Below are 23,842 nucleotides of genomic sequence, written 5' to 3'. Positions count from 1 at the left end.
GATAATTGACGCTGAATTTAATAGGAAGGATCACGGTTCGATTCCAAATCAATCATCCAAAACACAAACCAAACCACTGTATTTGTTGGTTTAGTAGTGATAATTTTCTCACCTACTAGCTACTCATATGTGTGTCTAAGTACATTATTAGAAAACATAATTACACAGTAATATTGTTTACCAGAAAAAGAAACGCAATAATAGTCGTGTAAGTATCATTTTACACTAAGGAATATACCAAGATATATCCCTTGGAATTATTCCTAAGAATAAGCTACTTTACCACTGAAAATAGTCTTTATGAAAATACCTTGGTTTGTCTTGTTCTTTACATCCTTATTACTTTCCATTTTTCTTTACTAGTATTTGTTCAAATTCTATGAATTAAATAAAATGAGCACTGAATTTCATTTCCTTAATTTATTTCAAATTACTCACATTCTTAAGATTTTACTAGTAATTTCTAACTTCGTCTTAAGTTTGTAGACTAGTTACTGTGAGTATAACTCAGTTGGTAGAGATACTGTATGTAATATACAGGGACTGATGTTCGAATCTCGATACTCCCACTTATTTACCTTAAATTGCGAAATTCTAACAACAACAAAAAAAATTCGTAAGACTATAATGAGACCCTTCATTTAATACGATTTCTAAAATGAATCTAAAATTTTATCTAATAAAAAATATTCAATAAAAGTAATTAATACCAGTATGTTCTACTTCTGGATTTTTTTTTTTTAGTTTTTCTTTTAGACAATTTTTGTAGAAATTTGGATTTAACCTAACTCATTCTATGAATTTGACTTGTAAGTGGAGTTATTTCGACTTATCAAATATGAGAGTCTAAACTACTCACAATTACGTTATCACACATTGAGTTGATCGAGATTTTCTCCACTTCACAAAAGTGTAAATGCTAATAAGTTTTACACCGTCAAATAAAATCATGTATTTATTTTGAAATAGGAAGATAAATTTAACCTCATAAATAAAATCCACACTATCAAACCAAAATCGAATATCTTGGATGTTAATTATGTAAAATAACATAAACAAAATATCATCAAGTAAAAATGTGAGTAGTTGGATATTTAGTCAAAAAAGAAGAAGAAAAATAAAACTAGCTAGGGATTTCTTGATCCCATGCAATATGAAACCATATTTGTCTCATTCTCATGGGTCATGCCGCCATGGTCATGAGTCATGACCTACTACAAGAATATAAAAAGTGTTTTATTTTTCAAATGCCTTGTAGCTCAAAATCCACATATTCCCATTTGGTATTTTCCAGAATTGACAAAGTCTAGATATTATTATTGCTTTATTAATACTCTTAACTAAATGAATGCACACATTTTCCATTTTCTTTGGCGATTCCAACTAGATTCCGAGGTATCATCCTATCCCCCCACATCCCACATGACACCTTTTTCCCAACTTTAACATTTTCATTCTTGACAAGAGACAAAGACGATCTTCTTATCAATTAAGACATTTATTTTGCTTATAAAAAAAAAAAAAATTAAGACATTTATTTCTTTTTCCTCTTTTACAAAGAATTTATGTTTGTTTAATGATTATTTTTGTTAGCTTAATTGCAATTTTTAGTTTTCTATTTTTACTCACTTATAGAATCATCCAGATGAATTATTTATTTATATTTTATTAATAAAATTATAAAATTGTCAAAAAAAAATTATATTATAAAAATTAATAATTTTTGAAGTTGGATTTTGGTTCAATTTTCATATGTCTTGATCATTCTGCATCATCAAATCATATGACATGTCATTTAAGATCTGTCGCTTTCAAAAATTATCTGTGCGGGAACAAGCTGGATGAGAGGAGAATTATCAGTTCCAGAGGCAGAGGCTTTAGCTCTCTTGGAGGCCATGCTGACAACTTATAACATGAACTTGGATAACATTATTTTTTAAAGTGATGCACATGTGGTAATTGCGGGAGTTGTTCACGCAAAGCATGTAGGGGTATCGATGTTTATTACTCTTATCTATATTATTACGAATTTGTTGCTTTTAAATTCAAACTTTGAGGTGATGTTTGTAAAGCATCAAGCGACTTCGGTTGCTCATAAGTTAGCTAGGGCGGCCAATTCTTGGGCTAGCCGCTATGTTTTTTATTCGATTTCTCCTTGTATTGAAAATCAATTGATAAATGAAACGAGTTAAGTTTGTTTTTATAAAAAAAAAATCTATATATCGAAAGGACTAAAATGGGAGAATGTCCTTATTTCTATTATCCACATGTCCTTATTTATTATATCTTAACCTATCTAACTACGATTAATAAAACTGTTTTAGTTTTTGTCAAAAAAATAAAATAAAATTGTTTTAGTTAGAGTTGTATGTGGACAAACTTTTTTAGGCTTATTTTGACCAAAATCGAAAATTGAAGAACCAAAGGGAGTCCTAGTTCATGCCAACTTTAAAAAATTACCTATTTACCTATTGTAATATTATTATTCCTCACCGCATCAAAGTTAATAACATAAATCGGCTTAATGTCTATAATAAACTTACAATTGATATAATAGGATATGCATCCGAAATAATCATTCATCATAAAATACTTATAACTAGCTTTCTAAATCATGATCAACCCATAACAATTTTGACCCTTTTACTAATTTTACCATATTCACCCCTAATTTTTGGATCAATCCATACCAACACTACTAGAAAAATCTTAAATACCGACGGGAGAAATCTGTCTCTAAAATACAAATATTCCGTCACTAAGCATGTTAGAGACAGAATTAGAGACAGATTTGTTTCTGTCATTAATTTCCTCGTCTCTAAACTATCAGAGACGGATTTTATATTCCGTCTCTGATTGGAGACCGAATCTATCCGTCACTAACAAATAAATATCCGTCTCTAAACATTGAATTCAAAACACAATAAATCCGTCTCTATTGGAGACAGAATTGTCCGTCTCTAAATTCAAAAAATTCTGTCTCCATAGAGACAAATATTTTCGGTCTCTAATTAGTTATTATTACCATCCGTAATAAATTATTATTTTTTTGTCTATTTAGCAATTAAATGCTTATACAATTTTTTAAATATTAATTTTTATTTACTATATATAATTCATATAATTCTAGAATGTGAAAAAATCAAATTTTGATCAACACCAAATTTGTAACATTAACATAAAAATTTGTCGTTCTTACAAAGTATCAAATGCACCACTGTGGCACTACATAATATCAAAAATACATAACGAAAAGTAACTAAAGCTAATTCGTCGAAATATAATTAGCTTCTAATCTTCATCTCTTCCATCTTCATCAATGTGTGGACTTGGATAATTTGTTTGGTCTTGAACCTATCGAAAAAAACATATATAAGTTATAAATTCAACTTAATAGATGTCATCAACTAAAAACAAGCTATTTTATTTTTAGTCTAATCTAACCACAACTATGTATCATAAATTATATTCAAGTTAAGTCTCAGTGCTGCAAGATAAAAATATAAGTTATCTTATTTTGGCAAACTTGTAAACTAGAGGTACAAAGCATGCCTATGTGGGTCACAAATGCAAAAACAAATGGCATTATACAAAGTATCAACTACAACATAATATCCAAACCAATTGCAAGACTTAACTTACCTAGCTAGTAGAAGCTTAATCCAACATATAAAGTTTCTAGCTCATGACTTACATAGTCTATGTCATCTCTAGATTGATCTCTGTGAAGTGTCTTTATAAGCTCTAATTCCTTTATGTATCTTTTACATCACTTTCGGTTTAACCTGTATATTAAATAGCAAAGAATTAAAAGGGGAAAGAAGAAACTAAAGATAGCCATGTTCTGATTGCTACAAACATAGGAAGCACCTAAAGCTAGACGATAATCCTCAAATATTTTCAAGTTTTCCACTGCAGTTTCTTAATTAGAAAGATAATCTACCAAATAAACATTAGCCAAATTCAAAGTTTCCTTAGCATTTCAACCCTGTTTATGATCCTGAAATAGGTATCCGAAGGATTGTGTAGATATGGACAAGGAAAAGCGCTCGTGGCAAAAATCTGCATTGAATCAAGTATCACTATGATATAACTTGAGCATAATATAGGAGTTCAAAAGAATAAAAAGTATTATGACTAAGAGCTTATAAGAAAATCACAAAAACTTAATAGTTAAGAGGGGTATTTACACTGCACTAGCAGGGATATATCCAAAACAAAACAAGCCTGCAAGTGCCACAATACCATATAACATCCACAAGGTGTACAGACTACCACTTGTAATCGCCTAACATTATCAACTAAGAACATGATCCACCTCTAAGCATTAAACCCAGGATATACACATAAAATGCAACAAAATTGCTCTAAAAATAGCTGGACAGAAGACCTAAGAGTAGACAAAAAAACAACAAATATATTGAGATAAATAAGGCATTTAATACCTTTATATCATTTGAAGCAGCAGATGTATTTTCCCAGAAGCCAGCCTATCAAACTTCTCACTTGATGTGACTACCTTGTTTTACAGCTGGAACATATTGACATTGATAGAGCTTTAAAGCTTTGATTGACTTGAACAGGGAGTTCTATCCAATATGAGCATCCTAACCTTGACAAAAACCTAACATCATAAAGTAATGTCAATTTAATAAAGTACTTCTCATCCACAACAATGACAACAGTATGCAGGAATACAATGTTACAATATAAATACACTGCACCAGACTAAATTTCTAACTATAATTGACACCACCAGAAAAAAAAATTCAGTGCAACAAGTATCCAACATGAGCCTCCTAACTTCAACAAAAGTCTAGAATCATAAAATAGTGTCAATTTTATAAAGTATTTTTCATCCATAACAATTACAACTTACATTTTTGTGGTAATCAATTAGTAACTAAAGAGCATCCCATCAAACAAGTAATGAGCAAATCAAGTGCTTCAACTCTTCTTGAGTACTAGAACAATGCTAGTATTGAGAAGCTGAACATGTGAAAGTAACTAAGTTATTTCATCTGAGGCATAGTGAGTATCAAGTGTTCTATATTTAAAGTTAAAATATAACTCTTGACCAAAAAAAAAAAAGTTAAAATATAACTATTGATGTCATTAAAATAAAGAAAAGGAGAACTTAAAATTGACACTACAAGAAAATAAGTTATCTTTATTCTTACTCCCATTGACTTTGAAATAAGGGGTATATCTAATATATAGTATACATAGTTCATTGTTTCATATTGATTGTGGCTTGGTAACTTTTGAGTCAATTAGAAAAGCCTAAAAAGGCTCAACAAGACAACACCACCTGCTAAACAAAACTACAGTAGTAACCAACCTAAACCAGCACTAATAGAGCCTAAAATCCAACGGATAACCGCAAAACCAGAACAGAAGAAAAACAAACAACAATCCCCAACGCGTAACAACAAAAACCAATACATGAGAACCCTGTCTTAACACCAAAACTGAAACTACCCTGCACCAGAAACAAAACAACAATGATCCAGAAATGATAGAGAAAATGCAGGAAAAACACGGACCATACATCAACATTTAGGCAACAAAATACATCCTCCACTAAATTTTGTCTTCCAAAACAGTACATTTGGTCCCAAGATCACCCAAAGTATAAAAAAAACTACACACATAGTTAAAAATGAAAGAAAAAAAATCAAAACCTAACTAAAATCAAAACCGCAAAATATGAGTCTGTTTAACAAAACTATAAAGCTGATTTTACTAAAGGTGAAGCACATGATGGCCCATACTTAATTACCCTTTAAAAAATGCACAAACACTAATATACACACAAAGATGTTCAGTTTATATTATTTTGAATTTTATTTTATTTCTCTTTGTTGTCTCAAATAATAACTATACTAAACATATTGAAAGCAAATGGAACTAATGATGCTATACAACTCAAATGTATAAAAAAGGGTGTAGAAATAAAAATGAGTGCCTAAAATGAAAAAGAGGAATCAGAAGATAAAAGCTTGATTTGGATATCATAGAGACTCACGGGTGGATGAAGAAGACTCCTTGGTGTCCCTGAAAAACAATAATAAATTAACATAAAGAAGCTTATAGCAAAAAAACCCAACAAATCTGAAATAACTCAGAAAGAGAAAACCTAAATAAACTCCAAACCTCTAAATCTGATGGAAAAAAGATTATAAAACCTGAAACAACACAGAAAAACAAATTTCAGCAAATAAAAAATTAACGAAAATCAAAACCTCCAAATTTGAGTTTACATGATAACAAAACTATAAAGATTTGAGATTCAACAATACCTTTTGAGACGTACCAGTATGCGTAGAAAGAGAACCTAGCAAGCGGAATTGGAAACAATCCATAAAGAGAAGAATGATTAGGGTCGGAAACAAGGACGAAATAAAACGATTAGGGATTAGGATTAATGGATTTCTTCATGATTTTAGGGTTTTTTGGGTACAACCAGATTCGAGTTCATGATTCGAACAAAAGGGAAAATGATAGTGTTGAGGAAATTGATGATTTGTGCAACTGCAAACTACTGATTTGAGTTTAGGATTGATTTGGAAAATAAAAGACAGAAGAGGGAAGAGATGAAATATGGGCGCGAGTGAAAATTTTGGAGATTGAAAATATCGCCCGCGTTGCTTTGCCACAATTTCAACCTTTATCAATTTTCCTTTTTTTTTTTTTTTACGGTTAAAAAAATTATTTATAGTATATTTAAGTTTATTATTATATTAAGATAAAAAAAAATTATTTATAAATCTAGTTTTTTTTTTGTCAAGAAAAAAAGAATGGATTTTTTTTTTTACAAAATTAAGAGTAAATTTGTTTTAGATTTTTTTTTTGTATTGAAAAAATTATTATTTTTAAATAGTGTACGTGATAAGATTTTATTTTTAATCATATCGTCTTTAATCTGTTTTGATTATATTTTTAATCATATCGTCTTTTTTTGTATTTATCTTGTATTCTTTCTATATTTTTTTTTATTTATCTTATATTTTATTTAGTGAAATTTTGTTCCAATCAATAATTTGTTTTCTTTCTATTTTTAAGCATATTATTTATTTATTTTTTTGTATTTATCTTATATTCTTTCTATTTTTTTTTTTGTATTTATCTTATAATTTTTTATTTTTGTAGGGAAATTACAATAAAAAATATAAAACTTGCAACGTGGTTAAAAGTAATAAGGATAAATTAATAACTTTGTTGGTAATCGATTTTAATATATTAGTAATAGATAATTTTTATGATGGTAAACAAATGAAAAGTATCTTTCGAAATTTTTAGAAATCTCTAAATTATAAGAGAAGGTGAAAAACAAAACATCAAGAAACCTAAGAGAAAAGCATTACCTCCGAATTGTGATCGGAGGAGGTAAGAATCGTGACTGGCGGTGATGATAACGTGTGGTGGAAATTGAGGTCGTGACTGGAAGATTGAGTTTGAGTGGCGGAGACAACGTAGAGAAAAGAGACTGAGTTCGTGAGCGTTAAGTCATTGTGAAGAGAAAAGGAAAATTGTGACTCAGGAAAATGTGTTTTGAAACATTAAAAAAAATCTTATTATAAGAAAAATCATTTTGTTCTAAATTTTGGGCGCACAAAAAAAATTTGGCGTGAAATTTTTGGCGGGATGAAATTTCAATGTTATTTCATTTATAGAGACGGATTCCAGAGACGGATTAATTCAGAGACGAATAAATTCTGTCTCTGACAAATGTTTGACTATTTTAATATCAAGTTGACTAATTAGAGACAGATATAGAGACGAAATTATTAGACACTGCAAAAATCTGTCTCTAATTTCCGTCTCCAACTATTGATTTTCAATTATAATTATAAAAATGATAAAGTAGAGACGGATTTAGAGACAAAACTTTATTGAGACAGAAATTTTCGTCTCTAAAATCCGTGACTAATACATATATTTTAATTTCGGTGTCTAACTACTTTTTTCCGTCTCCAATTTTGTCTCTATTAGAGAAGAAATAAATTTCGTCTCTAAATTCCGTCGGTATTTAAACTTTTTCTAGTAGTGCAACTCAACTAACCATTTTTTAATAACCGCCCACAATTATCTAAATATGACATTTTTATAAGACAAAAAAAAGTGACAATTAGTAGGACACACTTTCTCCATAAAAGCGACAACTTTTTCTCTATTATTTTTTTCATTATTTCGAACATGGAAGAGACTAAATAACATTTCTATGCTGCCGTACTTTGGAGTATTTGGCGCGTGCGTAATCAATGCATTTGAGAGATTAAACAAGTGAACCTGATGACCTCATGTAGGCTTACTTCAGACTTTAATTGGTGTCGCAATATACTTAATATGAATCCTACGTCTGCTCACATGCTTACTTGGGAGAAATCTTATGCAAATTGACTGAAGTGTTGGAGCTATTTTCATGACAGAAGGGAAGTTCGATATTGGTATATGCTTTCGTGATAGCATGAGTTCTTTTGTCCAAGCATGTACTACGATATTTCTCTTTGTAGTTACTGCTGCTGAATGCGAAGCTACTGCGCTCGCTTTGTCAAATGGTTGTGAATGCTTTGTATAATGATTGTTTGTATACCAATGAACTTGGTACTTTACTCCCTTCTCATTTTACAACATAACTTATGTTAGGAGGCAAACAATTACAATCGCTCACAATCTTGCTAGAGCGTAGTATTCATCATTTTTTATCCACCTAGTTGTACATCTTCAATTATATATATTGAATAAATGCAATAAGTTCATTTTACTTAAAAACAATTAATAGGACCCACACTTGACAAACCTCACATTACATTGTTCCCCTTGTGTGGTTACTAAACTCAACCCACATAATGAGTTGCCACCAAGAAAAAGTGAAAAAAAAATAATTTTCAAAGTCTTGGTCCTTAAGTATGACCATTGTAAACATATAGTAACAGAATATGCTTCCCAAGAATTCTCATGCTCCATCTTAATTACCCTTTTATACTATTTTCTAAACCGCCACTTCATCACACGCTAAGCATATGCTTCCTAATATTCTAACAATTCTTTTGCTATTAAAACCCCCCCGTACACCCCTTTCTCCCATCTTCATAAATCACCACCATATCAAACCAACTCACATTTTTCCATTTGAAAAAAAAAAGTATATATTAATTTTTTTTTTTAATTTTTTTTTTTTAACATTATGAAATTTGGGAAGAGACTTAAGCAACAAGTTCAAGATACTTTGCCAGAATGGAGGGACAAATTTTTGTCTTACAAAGAGTTGAAGAAACTGTTGCGACTTTTATCAACGGCACCAACATCGTTGCTAAATGGTTCTTCAATTGATTATGGAAAAGCTGAGGCTGAGTTTATGTATTTATTGAACAATGAGATTGATAAGTTCAATGGTTTCTTCATGGAACAAGAAGAAGATTTCATTATCCGACATAAGGTAATATAATTTTATAAAGAGCTCAAATTTAATTTTAAGTTAAATTATAAAGTTTATTTTCTCTTTTGATAACTTATAATGTAAGGCTTCTCATAAGAGTAAGAGACAATAGTTTAAGAAATAATCCCCTTCTTATAATAATCAAGAATTCTTTGATTAATTAATTAATGATCAATACCCCCATGCTTGCTAATACTTTAATTTTTTTTCAGTTATAAAGTGAAGTTGATGATTTTTTTTTATAATAACTTTTGTTTTAAATTAGATAATATAGATACTAAGATAGTATATATGTTTTTGTTTCTTTATAAGACTGTCAAACTGCATGGATTGTCATATAAGATATAAGTATAGTGTAAACTGTTAACGTGTCGGGTCGACAAGAACACACGTGTTTTACATGCACTAATTAATATAAGATTTAGATCTTTTTTTTTTTTTTGGTACATATATAAGATTTAGATCTTTTACGGCGCACTATATTTTACAACTCTTACAACAAGATGTTAAAAGAGTTGTAAAATTAGTTCTTAGAATTTTTTAAGGATAAAATATGTTTAATAATTTGATTAATTTTGTTATTAAAACTTTTATTGTTTAGGTTAAAGATGTTTATGTCATTTCAATATTACAATTTTTATTTTTCATTAAAGAATTTTAATTTGTTAGTAGGAGTATTTTGTTTCCATCATTGAATGGGCTAGTTTTGTTCGTACGATTGATGATAATACCTGGTTTATGCCTAAAGAATATTCGTTGGAATATTACTTTACTTACTAAGAGTACAAGATTGAAAATTTCTGTTGGAAATTGTGATTACGCTAGCTGATGGTAGTTGTAGCATACCCACGATGAAAAGTTAAGAAAAATGGGTTGGTTAAAATCTCCTTAATTAACTCAATAAATAATCATTTTAATTGTATCAATATTAGAAAGAAAAATAATGACTAAATTAAGATATTGAGTTCAAATGATTAATAAGTATTTTCTAAAAAGAATCGTTTAGGAGAAATAATGATAGTAAATTTCTTAAAAAAAAAATGATAGTAGTAAATAAAGGACAACATTTAGGTGTACTTTTTCCATGTACTTTTGGTATGATTTTCTTTGAAAAAGCCAAATAAATTATTTTAAAAACCTTTTAAACACAAGCTATGTCTAAAAAAGAAAATAGAAAACGACATTGAGATCATGTGATTACTTACCGGATTAAAAAAAATAAAACTGTTTTTAATTGACAAGCTTTTCATAGGAAAAATGAACGTATCATACAAATTCATGGTCATGGGGAATAATATACACAAGAGCAAGTCTATTTCAGAGCTTAAATTTGTAGTAGAACGTTGCTATCGAATCTGAGATATAGTATGATGAATATTGTGGTCCATAAGCTTCATATGCACTTGGATTGTACAATGAATTCAAAAAATGCTCATAATTTTTTGGCCCATAATTTCATGCAACTTTAGCACCTTCTTTCTATGTGTTGCTTATCATTATATCATATATTCTGATATTTTTGTTTTAGATGAGGTTCTCTGATCTATACGCAACAATTTTTCTATTTCTTCATTTTAAAAAATAAAAAGGGAATCAATGAATTTCATCCATGATAAAAAAGAATTAATACAACGTGGAACTAGATTAAGAGAAAAAGACAATATAGGAATATTGCTTTCTTTATAAGAGACTGAGTCACACTATTCACTTTACTTTGGGAAAAAGATTAAACATTTCTTATTGCATGCTTCAATTATAATAGAAGCAAATAAGAGATTAATGAGTCTCATACTAAAAAATAATTTTTAATTGACTTTGTTATTTTCTTATTTGTGTATATCTCTGCCGTAAATAAAATTCTCATAGTAGAAGATATGGCTCAATTAGTTGGATTTTAAATGTGAGTGGTTAAACCTCACATTGATTATGAATGAGAATAATGATAAATTTATAAGAGAAATGACTCATGAATCTAATGTCTTAAAGTTTTGGGTGGAAATGTGGCGTTTCCCTCGAAAATCTTAAAGCATTAGGTTCATGAGTTACTTCTCTTATAAATTAATCATTCTTCTACTTATTTATAGTCGATGTGAGACTTATCCACTCATATTTTTTATAGGAGAATGTTAGTGGTTAATTTGTTAGGAAAAGTTAGTTTGTTAGACTAATTTTTTATTACAAAGAAAATTTTAAATTGAATGTTGGATATGACGATGATTTTATAATTGAATTTTGAGTGTAGGAAGTACAACAAAGAATCAAGAGAGTAGTTGAATTGTGGGGTCCAAATGGTAGTCAGCCTTCAGAAGCTGATTATAAGGATGAAATGGAAAAAATTAGAAAAGCTATTGTTGATTTTCATGGTGAAATGGTTCTATTAGTAAACTACAGCAACATTAATTATACAGGTAACATCGTAATTTTGACTTATTAATTTAAGTTCCCTAAATATAGATGGATGCACAAATTATAGATCTAAGTTTTGTAGGGTTGGCTAAAATTTTGAAGAAATATGATAAAAGGACGGGAGGACTACTTCGTTTGCCATTCATTCAAAAAGTATTGGAGCAACCGTTTTTCACAACTGACCTAATTTCAAAACTCGTGAAAGAATGTGAAACCATAATTGATGCAGTGTTTCCAGCCGAGGAAGAAGCTGAAAGAGCGAAAGAAGCAAAAGAAGCTATTGTAGTAGCAGGAGAAGGAATTTTTAGAAACACGGTCACGGCTTTACTTACAATGCAAGAAATGAGAAAAGGTAGCTCAACACAAAGTGCATTTTCTTTGCCTCCTCTCAATTTGCCAGACTCTGATCTCATTCAATCCATACAACTTAATGCAGCTGTTCCAATTGTTTAGTAATTCAAATTGATGATGATAGGGATGGTGATTTCTTGATGATTATACTCACAAAAATTTGATCACAAATTTGAAGTTAAAATGGTGTGTAACACGTTTTGCAGGACACGTGCTAGTTATGAAGGGGTAGAGTAGACTTTACTTCTTACTTTTTCTTGATTAAACTCTTTTAGTAGTTTTTTTTTTAGTTTCTGGAGTTAAAACTTTGGACGTTCTGATTATTACTTTTTCGATGTTTCTTAGCTTATCAACCGAGTTTTTGCTCGGTATAAACACATGTTAGTTTAGTTGATGTTAATTTACATTCCCTTTTGATTAAGAAACATGTGAATTACTTAAGATGAAAACAAAAGCCTTTCTAGGATAAATATTAAGTCATTAATTATTTTGGTAATTTTTGGTTTGATATGGTCAATGTATTGGATTTTCTACGGAGTTACAGAGAAATTAATAAAAAACAAGTATTTGCCTGTTGCCCTGTTGGTGATTTTTTTAGTCAGAAGAAATGTAGCTTATGTGACATCTCTATCTTTTTCGGAGATAATTACTTCCTCCTCAAATTTTTAGCCTTTTTAATTTTTTATTTTTATCACAAAATTTTAGTTTTTTAAAGAAATTATTATATATATATATATATATGAGTCAGGATCCGTTGACACCAACTAGTTTGACACCAAATGTTACACCTCTCAATAACGTTTTAACCGATATAAATTTTATAAAATCCACCGTTGGATTGAAAGTTTACATCATATAGATCATTTGTGTAAAATTTCAGACAAATCCAAAATCATTTGATATGCTATTGAGACACATAAAGATTAACGGCATTTAAAAAAATACAAAAACCGTTAATTTTGATGTATCTCAATAACATATCAAATGATTTTGGATTTATTTGAAATTTTACACAAATGATCTATATGATGTAAACTTTCAATCCAACGGTGGATTTTATAAAATTTATATCGGTTAAAACGTTATTGAGAGGTGTAACATTTGGTGTCAAACTAGTTGGTGTCAACGGATCCTGACTTATATATATATATATATATATATATATATATATATATGGGGTTGCTAATTTACAACCAACTAGGTGTAAATTAGCAATGCGCACCTTTTCACTTTAGATAAAAAAACTCTTGACATTTAGTTATTTTACACTAAAAAATTGAGGGTTAGTTAGGTAACTTTTATTAAATATTGTACACTCATTTACTAATTTATACCAAAACAATTATAAATATTTGCAACCAAACAACCTAGGAAATCAAACAATCCAAACACAATTTCTTTACACATAAATAAAATGACAAACAAAACATAGTGGTTCATCGATTTACTCTCTGCATTACAATCCAAAGTACACACACCATCATAATGAAAAATGCTACTTCGGCCATTGCTTATAATCGAAAATTATAGTTTATAGTTTTTTTTGGGTACTTAATTTATAGTGTTTTCTTGTGTAATTGCAGAAAATTATTTTCGACTGTTCTTGCTAAAACCTGCGGAATGAGTGACAGACATGCATTGTCTAATTCATAAAAACAAATAAGGAGCATCTATAAAAGAAATCATCGTTTTTTTTTTTAATCTGGAGCATCTATAAAAACAATATGGAGCATAAAACTAGAAAATAGTTTTTTTGTTTAAAAAAATATAAAAACGAATTTGGATCGTATATGTTTCTCAAGTTGTCTTTTTTTTATTTTCTAGGTTGTCTTGTGTTTATTATGGTTATATATATTTATAATTGTTTGGGTGTAAATTAGTAAATTGGTGCACATTATTTAATAAATTTTACCTAACTAATTAACCCCAAATTTCCTAGTATTAAATAAGTAAATATCAAGAATTTTTTTGTCCTATTATAAAAGGTGCACGTTGCTAATTTACACCAACATGTTTTTAGTTGGTTGTAAATTAGCAATCCCCTATATATATATATATATATATATATATATATATATATATATATATATATATATATTCAAGTCATCTCGTAAGTTCGCAATTGATGTGAGACTTCTTAACATATTCCCTCGCGTCCAACACTATTAGACTTGGTGCGCAAATATTAATGGTGGATGGCTCGATCAAAAATCTGATAGCAGATGACTTAGCGTATTGTGGAGGAGACTCTGATACCGTATTAGATTTTTATATCAGACATAACTCATCCTTACAAAACCGGCTTGTAAGATGATGATTGCCGCCACTTATAAACATATATTTAGTGCAATGAACCTAGAAATGTAAAATTTGCTTATAAAATGTCACAGAGTGAGTAAGAGCAAAAAATACTTAACTTATCAAGATTTATTATTTTTTAATCCTTGTGCAAAATTTTAAAAAGATTAAAGATTCAAAATGGAGCAGAAGATCGAACTCAAGACCTCGTGAATATTACCCAAATTCTCATCGCTAGACCAAACCTAGTGTTTTTTTTTGTTACACACAAATTTTTTACAAAGAATACCACAAATTTGGGAGATGAGATCCAAATTTGGTAATAATATAACTTGGATAAAAAAAGGTGTACATTTTTAAATTAATAATTATTAAATTAATTTTAATAATTATTCCAGGGTAAATATTTTTAATTCTTGGATATGTTCTCACTGATGTGCTCATTTTTACCCTTAGCATTGTTAGAGGGTTTCTTGCTTGTTAATTAGCTGTTACCACAAGCAACTAATTAAGAGGATATATAGCTCTATGTTTTTTTTTTTGAATGATATAGTTCTAGCTTCTAGGGTGCACATAAGTGTGATTTTGTAAAGTTAGCTATATTATATTCAAATTAAAAATAATTATTAAATTAATAATTCATTATATTAATTTTAATTTGAATATAATATGATAATTTTAATACCTTTGTTGACCATTGAACAATTAATTAGTCATTAGTGAAAAAATCTGTTAAATAAATATTCAAATATAAATTAGTCATGAGTCAAAAAAAGTTAAAACTAGTCGGTAATTCATAAAAAAAAATATTTAAATTAATAAAATAGTAAATTTTTTTAGTTAGAGTAATATGTTCACCTTAAAAAGTCAAAGTCAACTAAACAATAAATTTGTCACAGCTCATGAAAGAAAACATTGAATTTGACACAGCTCATGAAAGAAACGTACGTTTGACACTGACAATTCAGAATTTTTTTTTTAGTAAAAACAGAAAAGAAGAGAATTTAGAACTTTTTCATCAACAAGTTTACCTCCCTTCAATATTTTAAAAATCTGATTTAAAATTGTTTCATAAAATATTTCCAACATTAATTTAGTGTATGTTTATTATGGTTCAATCTCTCAACTACGACTAAATTAAATTATAAATAAATAAATAAAATTAGTTTAAAAAGTAAACATTAATAAATAATAAATGAAACAGTCAAACTACAATATAATTAGGAAATTGACCGTCAAACTTTTTTTACTATAATTTTTAAATCATTTTTATATTCTCTCCGGTCCTTGATATAAGAGGAAGTTCACTTTTTAGATACATTGAAATATTAATGTATCTAGACTATATCATAGACTAGATACATTAATATATCAATGTATCTAGAAAATGAACTTCCTCTATTAAAGACCGGACGGAGTATCGTATAAGATCCCAAGATATATATGGGGTCCCATGTATCCATTTTGTTACATCTTTTTTGTACAACATGTACCCAACAAACCTTGTTGTTCTTTCATCTCAGAAGTTGAAAGAATGTACAAACAATTTCAATCTAAGCAATCTCATTGGGCTGACACAATTTGGAAGATTGTTTAGAGGAAACTTTCAAGGTCAACGTGTATTAGTGAAAATATTGGATGATGAAAAATTGAAGCACATAAGTTCTAAATATAATGATGAACATTTCATTATCAAAGTAAGTTCTTGATCTATCTAAATCTCTCTCTTTGACTTTTTAATTTTTTTCTTCTTTTTTTCAACTCTAATTTGATTTTGTTTATTAGGAGGAAATGAAGTTTTGGACAAATCCAAATTTGAAAGGTTGTCCTAACTTGACTACTTTCATTGGTTATACTTGTGAGAGAGATATAAAAGGGATTGTGTATGATATTAATCCCCTTGATACTTTGGACAATGTAATCAAGAAAGGTATTGATTTTAATGTTTTTTCTTTGTTGTACTTTTTTTGATCTATCTATGTTGACCCCCTTAAAAAAAGATGTTTATTTATTATACTTTTATGTAATTATTTTATTTTTGATACAGATGGAATGAATTGGGTTCAGAGAATAGATGTAATTCATGAGGTTGCTAAGCTCTTAAAGTTCATTCATGAGCAAGAGAAACAAAACATGGTGTTGAATATTAGTGCATCTCATATACTTCTTGATAAGGTTAGCACACTACCATTGCAATCATCTTCTTCTTTGATCATGTAATTATTTTTATTTTTTATTTTTTTTTTACATTAATGTTTTTATTTCTAGTAGCACTTGCTAGCTAGGTTATTAATATGATAGTATTTTTGAACTAAGATGTTAGATTTGGTTTTTCACCACCAGTTTAATCTGGTTCGGGGGTCAGTTCTGACATCAAGTGGTTTCAGCCTCCTCCCGATCGCAGTTGCGTAGATCTACAAGAGAAGGATAAAGTTGTTTGCCATTGATTTATCTTGTTAATGTTTATATATGAACATGTGTATCATTCTTAATTATTGAATACAATATATTTTGCAGGATTTAAAGCCAAAATTATTTGACTTGCTGTTGGTTAGTGAAGTGAAAATGCAAAAGGAACAATCAACAAAGTCAACTAGCTACATTGATCCTTATTTTTCTCCAAGGGCGGGTAATTCTTTTAAATACATTGAACATGACTATGGCATAATTATGTATAGTGCTTAAACCATGCACAATTTGTAGTCCTACCCTATGAACCCAATGTACATATAAGGGATGACAAAATCGGTCGGGCCTATCGGGTCAGCCCGTTTAGTCTGCCATTTTTGGCGGAGTGAGTTGGGATTTTGAACCCCATTAGTAGTTGGTCCGTCCCACCTAACCAGGTAGAAAAATGGGGTGGTGACGGGGCGGGTTGACTCGTCGGACCTAGTAGTAATAAAAATATATTTTTTTTCCACCTCTTTTTTATGGACAAGTGATTTTGTTTCCTCTTATATTTGACTCATAAAATCACTAATATGTAATTTGAACTATAAATGAAACACCGGCACAAATACACACATTGAACATGACACTAACACATTAACACAAATCTAGATAACGTGTCAGTTTCGTGTTAACATCTGACACCGAACACATCCGGTACTACATAACTTTGAAATATATCCACATATTTATAATACAAATAATGATATTTGAGGTCTCAGGTTCGATTCTCACTTCAGTCCCAATTTGAGTGGGCTAATTTAGCTTCTTAAAAAAAACAAATAATGATATTTTTCCTTATATAATGGCAGGTGGTCATGAATGGGATAGAAGCTGTGAAGTGTATTCATTTGGCATACTTTTGCTTGAACTAATAACAAAGAGAATTTCAAACATTGGGAACAAACAACAAAGCTTAAATATGGATAGTCTAATACATATTTGGGCTAAGAAAGAGTTCAAGCCAAATTGTTCTCTTGTTCATAAACATTTACAAGAAGATTGGCTTTATTGTTCTGAAGATGGTGTTGCAATAACTCTATTGGCTTTGCATTGCATAGAATATTTTCCAACAAATCGTCCTTCAATGAGGGGTGTGTTGCAAAATCTTGAAAATCTTACAGTGTTACAACATTTATCTGATGTTAGATCAACTAAAAGGGAAAAGAAATTCTGAAATTCTTTTAATCTTGATGTAAATTTAGCTTTTATAAGCTAAATATTGAAGTAAAATAACTTTTCCTTCCTTAGTTAGTATTAGATTAGAGTATAAGAATGACATGGAATTGGTATGCGAAGCATTGTTTTTTTTTTTAACCAAAGTATGCGAAGCATCAAGGTTATCAAAACTGGACCGGAATAGGAAAAGTTTTTGTTTTTCATCTATTTTTCTTTTGATTTGAATTATAAATTTTATTTTATTTTTACTTGTGATATTTTATCTTTTTAATGTGTGAAATTATGAAATATTGAACAATTATTCATGTATATTTATTTATATATTAATTAAAATATATATATTTAATTAAAAACGGTTCGACCCCGATTGAACCCGGTCCAACCAATTGAACCTTAAACCGGTGAGCTCGCCGGTTCGATGACCGGTCCGGTTGCGAAGCATTGTTATTATTGAAGTATTGGTTGATTTCTTTAATGAGGAAATTTATATATTAATTAAAATATATATATTTAATTAAAAACGGTTCGACCCCGATTGAACCCGGTCCAACCAATTGAACCTTAAACCGGTGAGCTCGCCGGTTCGATGACCGGTCCGGTTGCGAAGCATTGTTATTATTGAAGTATTGGTTGATTTCTTTAATGAGGAAATTTCTAGGAAAATTAATTTCATTTTATTTACCGTATAATTTTGTTTTGGCTAAATTGCACTATTTTGCCCCTTTAAGTTTTACAATCCGGCGATTTTGGACCCTCAAGTTTGGAAAAGTGAACCCCAAAGTTTTAAAATAGCACTTTTGTGTAGCTCGATCCATGCATTTTTTGTCAAGTAATCTAGTGACTAAAAATTCTACTCTTAAGATGAATAAATGTGGAGTTCAAACTTTGAATCTCAATTCTATATATATATATAGCTCTGATACCAAAAGTATGCCAAAAAGTATGTAGCCAAAAAGTATGTAGCAAGTGTATTTTTATAAAAAGTATGTAGCAAGTGTATTTTTATAATAAGACGAAAGTGCTACAGTGCCGTCGCAGCGGTATATATATAAAAACTAAAAGATGAAAGGAAAGATTATAGAAAATTTTTCTTATATGTTTTTGAGCGTGCTTACAACTGAGGCAAAGGCCTCTATATATAGGAAAATAAGGATCACTATTTGATCAGGTAAAAGGTAACATTAACCTACAGCTGTCCTGACTAAAGATAGAATAAACCATAGTGGGATAATGCCGGGTGCTCATTGGGCCCCATCGACACATCTGTCCTCACTAACAAACAAAAAGGCATGAATATAAAAATTACAACCGGACAACTGGCAAAACTTTAATAAAGTTGATAGAGACCTATTTGTCTCCTTATGCCGACAGTGACTCAGTAATTTTCAACCAGTTAAATTTTACAATTTTACTGGCTCTTGTTTTACATTTTTACTGGCTCTTGTCCCTCTTGGTCTTGATTGACTGGATCATAGCATCCCAAAAATCTTCTTGGGTAGGTTCCTCATCAGGCTGGGACTCTCCAGCTAATCCTTCACTCATATTTTGGCTCATTGATCCTTGAGAAGAGGTAGACATATCATCTCTTCTTTCCGCTGAGGGAAAAGTATTTAGGAATTGAGTCTTCATATGGTCCAGAATTCTGACCATGATTTCTTCGTCTGTCTCCTTAGGATATTTCCTTTGGAAGTAATCCTTCAACTCCTCCATAGAATATTGGTGGCTTTGTTGTCTGGCACCTGAGGCTTTATCATTGTTGATAGTCAATTTTATTTTTGATATTAAATTCTGAATATCTTCCGAACTCATTTTTGTCCACCATTTAAAAAAGAAATTTCTTTCTAATATGGGGATGTTAAATTTATCCTTTGATATGGTTACAGTCCACCTCCATATCCAGGGAATTTGAAAATTAATAAAGAATAAGCAGGGACATTGTCCTGTAATAAGCTTACTAGAAGCTATTTTTGCTATTAGTGAACTATTGTCACACCATGGAGTATATAAATCCCCTATTTCTTTGGGTAAGATTTCTAAGGAGGGACCAAATTTGATCCACCATTCAAAGAACCAATTTGGTATAGGTTTATTTACAATTTCTGGATTTACCGAAAAGAACCAAGAATGTTTGTTCTTTGGGTTTTGGTAATAAAAAGCTTGTGTGAAAGCCTGGATATAATCCCAATAATTGAAGTATATATATTTTCCTTCGGCAACTTTTATTGCCTTTTCTCCATTTGGGTTTAAACCCCATTCTCTTGGTAATAATACCTTGTTTATATGACATTTGCTGAAGTTTATGAAACTTTCTGGATTATTATTTTGGTAATAGTGGGTTATGGTCACTGATTCAGTGATTGTTAATAATATTTCCAAATTTGGCCTAGATTTGCCATAAAGCCCAGCATATCCTCTGGACTCTAAGTATCTTGTCTTAATTGACCACCCATCATTATGGGTTAATGACAAATCTTCGTCATCTATATGAATTATCTTTTCAGTAGCAGGATTTTGAAAATATTCTAATGCCTGTTCTTGTGGTTCATTGACCATTACTTCTTTATAAGATATTATCTTATTTGAAGATGAAGATGAAGAAGGCTGATCTTCCTTCTTAGGTGGGGCAGGCAATTGCCTGGGTTTTCCCACTGAGGTCCAATCCCCTATTAGGGGAATATTAGTTTCCTGGTAAGGTAACATATTGTTACCTCCTCTTCCGCCACGACCAGAATTACGGCCTCGGCCTCTTCCCCTATAAGGGGTTGTCATTACCCTGCAAAAATTCACGGGTTAAATAATCAGCAAGAGAATTATTTTCTCCTTTAATATATTGAATATCAAATTCAAAAGCAGATAATTGAGCCTGCCAACTAGCAAAAATATGTTTTGCTACAAGGGTTTTTACATCCTTTTCAATGATTGATTTAGCAGAGCTACAATCAATTCTTAAAAGAAATTTTTGATTTAATAAATCACTTTGAAATTTTGAAATACATTTAATAATAGAAAGCATTTCTTTCTTAATAGTCGAATATTTCGACTGAGTCTGGTTCCATTTACCAGAGGTGAATCTCACCAAAACTTCTTTATTAGTTTCAGGATTGACTTGTTTTAATATTCCTCCATAGCCAATATTAGAAGCATCAGTTTCTACTATTTTAAACAATTTTGGATTTGCCAAAGATAAACAAGGAAGGCATTTAACCCTAGTTTTAATTCTCTGGACTGCCTTTGTATGAGCATCTGTCCAAGGGTCAGGTTTATTTTTAAGCCTATTATAAAGAATTGCAGTATCAGTGGATAAATTTTTGTAATAGTCTGAAATATAGTTCAAACTTCCTAAAAATCTCTGTAATTGGGTTTTGTCTAACATGACATCAGGAAATTTGGAAGCAAATTCAATGCTTCTTTCTATAGGAATTATAGTTCCTTGGTCAATCATATGACCCAGAAATCTAACTTTAGTTTGAAATATTTTCATCTTGGTAGCCGATAAGACTAAACCATTGTTTTTAACAACATTCTTAAATATTTTTAAATGTTTTATATGTTGCTCAATTGTTTTAGAAAATACTAAAACATCATCAATATAAACTATTATGAATTCAGAATATGGATTAAAAATATCATTCATGATTTTCTGAAATTCAGAAGGAGCATTTTTTAATCCAAATGGAAGTACATTCCATTCAAACTGTCCAAACGGTACAGTAAAGGCTGTTTTATATTTATCATTTTCAGTTATCTGGATTTGCCAGTATCCTGATTTCATATCAAATTTTGAGAAGATTAAAGCATCACTTAATCTATCTAATAAATCTTTTTTATTAGGAATAGGATACCTAATCCATTTTAAAACCTTATTAAGAGGTTTATAATTGATTACTAATCTTGAGTCAAAAAAATTGATTACTAATCTAGGAACTCCTCGTTCCTTCTCAGCTGCCTTATTAACATAGAAAGCAGTACAACTCCAAGGAGACTTAGAGTGTCTAATTAGACCTTTGTCTAAAAGAGATTGTATTTCTTTTTACACAAATTTAGGTAATCATTGTTCATTTGGGCTGGCCTAGCTTTAGTAGGGATCTGACTTTCATTAAAGTCATCTATATAAGGTAAAGAAACGACATGTTTCTTTCTATTCCAAAAAGCATTTGGGAGATCATTACAGATTTCTGTAGTAAATTCCTGTTCTAAAGACTTAATTTTCTTTTTAATATCATAAGTTTCAAGTTGCTCATTAATATTAAGCACACTAATTTCTTCTTTTAAAAAACATAATTGTTTTTCTTTTTTCAAAAGGATATCTTTGACTTCATTTAACATCCTAGTTTGAGGATCTGTTATAAATTCAAAAGTAATTTTTTGATCATTTATAAAAGTAGTAATTCCCTTTTGATCAATATTAATAATAGGCATAATGTTATGCAAAAAAGGAGTACCTAATATAATCCTGTGAGTTAAATTTTTAACTAATATAAAATGGGTTGGTAAACAAATATTTTTGTTACAAATATAGGCATTAGATAATTTATAATTAACTTGGAGTTTATCTCCTCCTGCCTGAGTTAAAGATTGAGTAGTTTTCACAAAATACTTTGTCGGAATTATTCCTTCTTGAATACAATTAAGTTTGAATGGAATGTACTTCCATTTGGATTAAAAAATCCTCCTTCTGAATTTCAGAAAATCATGAATGATATTTTTAATCCATATTCTGAATTCATAATAGTTTATATTGATGATGTTTTAGTATTTTCTAAAACAATTGAGCAACATATAAAACATTTAAAAATATTTAAGAATGCTGTTAAAAACAATGGTTTAGTCTTATCGGCTACCAAGATGAAAATATTTCAAACTAAAGTTAGATTTCTGGGTCATATGATTGACCAAGGAACTATAATTCCTATAGAAAGAAGCATTGAATTTGCTTCCAAATTTCCTGATGTCATGTTAGACAAAACCCAATTACAGAGATTTTTAGGAAGTTTGAACTATATTTCAGACTATTACAAAAATTTATCCACTGATACTGCAATTCTTTATAATAGGCTTAAAAATAAACCTGACCCTTGGACAGATGCTCATACAAAGGCAGTTCAGAGAATTAAAACTAGGGTTAAATGCCTTCCTTGTTTATCTTTGGCAAATCCAAAATTGTTTAAAATAGTAGAAACTGATGCTTCTAATATTGGCTATGGAGGAATATTAAAACAAGTCAATCCTGAAACTAATAAAGAAGTTTTGGTGAGATTCACCTCTGGTAAATGGAACCAGACTCAGTCGAAATATTCGACTATTAAGAAAGAAATGCTTTCTATTATTAAATGTATTTCAAAATTTCAAAGTGATTTATTAAATCAAAAATTTCTTTTAAGAATTGATTGTAGCTCTGCTAAATCAATCATTGAAAAGGACGTAAAAACCCTTGTAGCAAAACATATTTTTGTTACAAATATAGGCATTAGATAATTTATATTTAACTTGGAGTTTATCTCCTCCTGCCTGAGTTAAAGATTGAGTAGTTTTCACAAAATACTTTGTCGGAATTATTCCTTCTTGAATACAATTAAGGTCTGCACCACTATCCACTAGGGCAACCTCATTTTCAAGAATAAAACTTTTATTAATAACAAGAGTTATCTTAACAAACCATTTTTGCGATGTAACTCTTTCAAGAAGACTGAGATAGCTATTGCTAGATGATGGACTGTC

The 23,842-nt window shown here is 29.8% G+C and overlaps 2 protein-coding genes and 1 long non-coding RNA gene across 9 annotated transcripts; 2 read left to right on the top strand and 1 right to left on the bottom strand.

Annotated features, from left to right (window-relative positions):
• Positions 1-3,147: 3,147 nt before the first annotated feature.
• LOC123924594 lies at positions 3,148-6,663 on the bottom strand. Of its 7 annotated transcripts, none has more exons than XR_006814763.1 (7): positions 6,303-6,663; positions 6,157-6,188; positions 6,029-6,057; positions 4,880-4,989; positions 4,446-4,624; positions 3,643-3,785; positions 3,148-3,354 (listed from the first exon to the last, which is right to left on the bottom strand). It is a non-coding gene; the product is annotated as an uncharacterized LOC123924594 (long non-coding RNA). The 7 variants fall into 7 exon arrangements; XR_006814766.1 differs by having other exon boundaries at positions 6,317-6,663; XR_006814762.1 differs by having other exon boundaries at positions 4,880-6,057.
• Positions 6,664-8,946: 2,283 nt separating this feature from the next.
• On the top strand, positions 8,947-12,845 carry LOC123881986 (SPX domain-containing protein 3). Its single transcript, XM_045930759.1, has 3 exons — positions 8,947-9,442; positions 11,685-11,850; positions 11,931-12,845. Exons 1-3 carry the CDS (start codon positions 9,191-9,193, stop codon positions 12,299-12,301), a joined length of 789 nt encoding a protein of 262 aa, XP_045786715.1. The 5' UTR covers positions 8,947-9,190; the 3' UTR covers positions 12,302-12,845.
• Positions 12,846-15,976: 3,131 nt separating this feature from the next.
• LOC123881985 (cysteine-rich receptor-like protein kinase 24) lies at positions 15,977-18,274 on the top strand. Its single transcript, XM_045930758.1, has 5 exons — positions 15,977-16,194; positions 16,283-16,427; positions 16,545-16,672; positions 17,015-17,126; positions 17,758-18,274. The coding sequence occupies exons 1-5, from the start codon at positions 15,985-15,987 to the stop codon at positions 18,120-18,122; spliced, it is 960 nt and encodes a 319-aa protein (XP_045786714.1). The 5' UTR covers positions 15,977-15,984; the 3' UTR covers positions 18,123-18,274.
• The last annotated feature ends 5,568 nt before the right edge of the window (positions 18,275-23,842 follow it).

This window comes from Trifolium pratense, linkage group LG4 (genome assembly GCF_020283565.1).
Source record: "Trifolium pratense cultivar HEN17-A07 linkage group LG4, ARS_RC_1.1, whole genome shotgun sequence".
Taxonomy (NCBI): Eukaryota; Viridiplantae; Streptophyta; class Magnoliopsida; order Fabales; family Fabaceae; genus Trifolium; species Trifolium pratense.
The sequence above is the reverse complement of the archived record's forward strand: the minus strand, read 5'-3'. Positions and strand labels throughout refer to the sequence as shown.

Coding starts and splice junctions, on each gene's coding strand:
- LOC123881986 (XM_045930759.1), top strand. CDS start 9,191: ATGAAATTTGGGAAGAGACTTAAGCAACAAGTTCAAGATACTTTGCCA. Junction 9,443..11,684: donor ATTTCATTATCCGACATAAG/GTAATATAATTT, acceptor TTTTGAGTGTAG/GAAGTACAACAAAGAATCAA. Junction 11,851..11,930: donor CAGCAACATTAATTATACAG/GTAACATCGTAA, acceptor TAAGTTTTGTAG/GGTTGGCTAAAATTTTGAAG.
- LOC123881985 (XM_045930758.1), top strand. CDS start 15,985: ATGTACCCAACAAACCTTGTTGTTCTTTCATCTCAGAAGTTGAAAGAA. Junction 16,195..16,282: donor ATGAACATTTCATTATCAAA/GTAAGTTCTTGA, acceptor TTTGTTTATTAG/GAGGAAATGAAGTTTTGGAC. Junction 16,428..16,544: donor GGACAATGTAATCAAGAAAG/GTATTGATTTTA, acceptor TTTTTGATACAG/ATGGAATGAATTGGGTTCAG.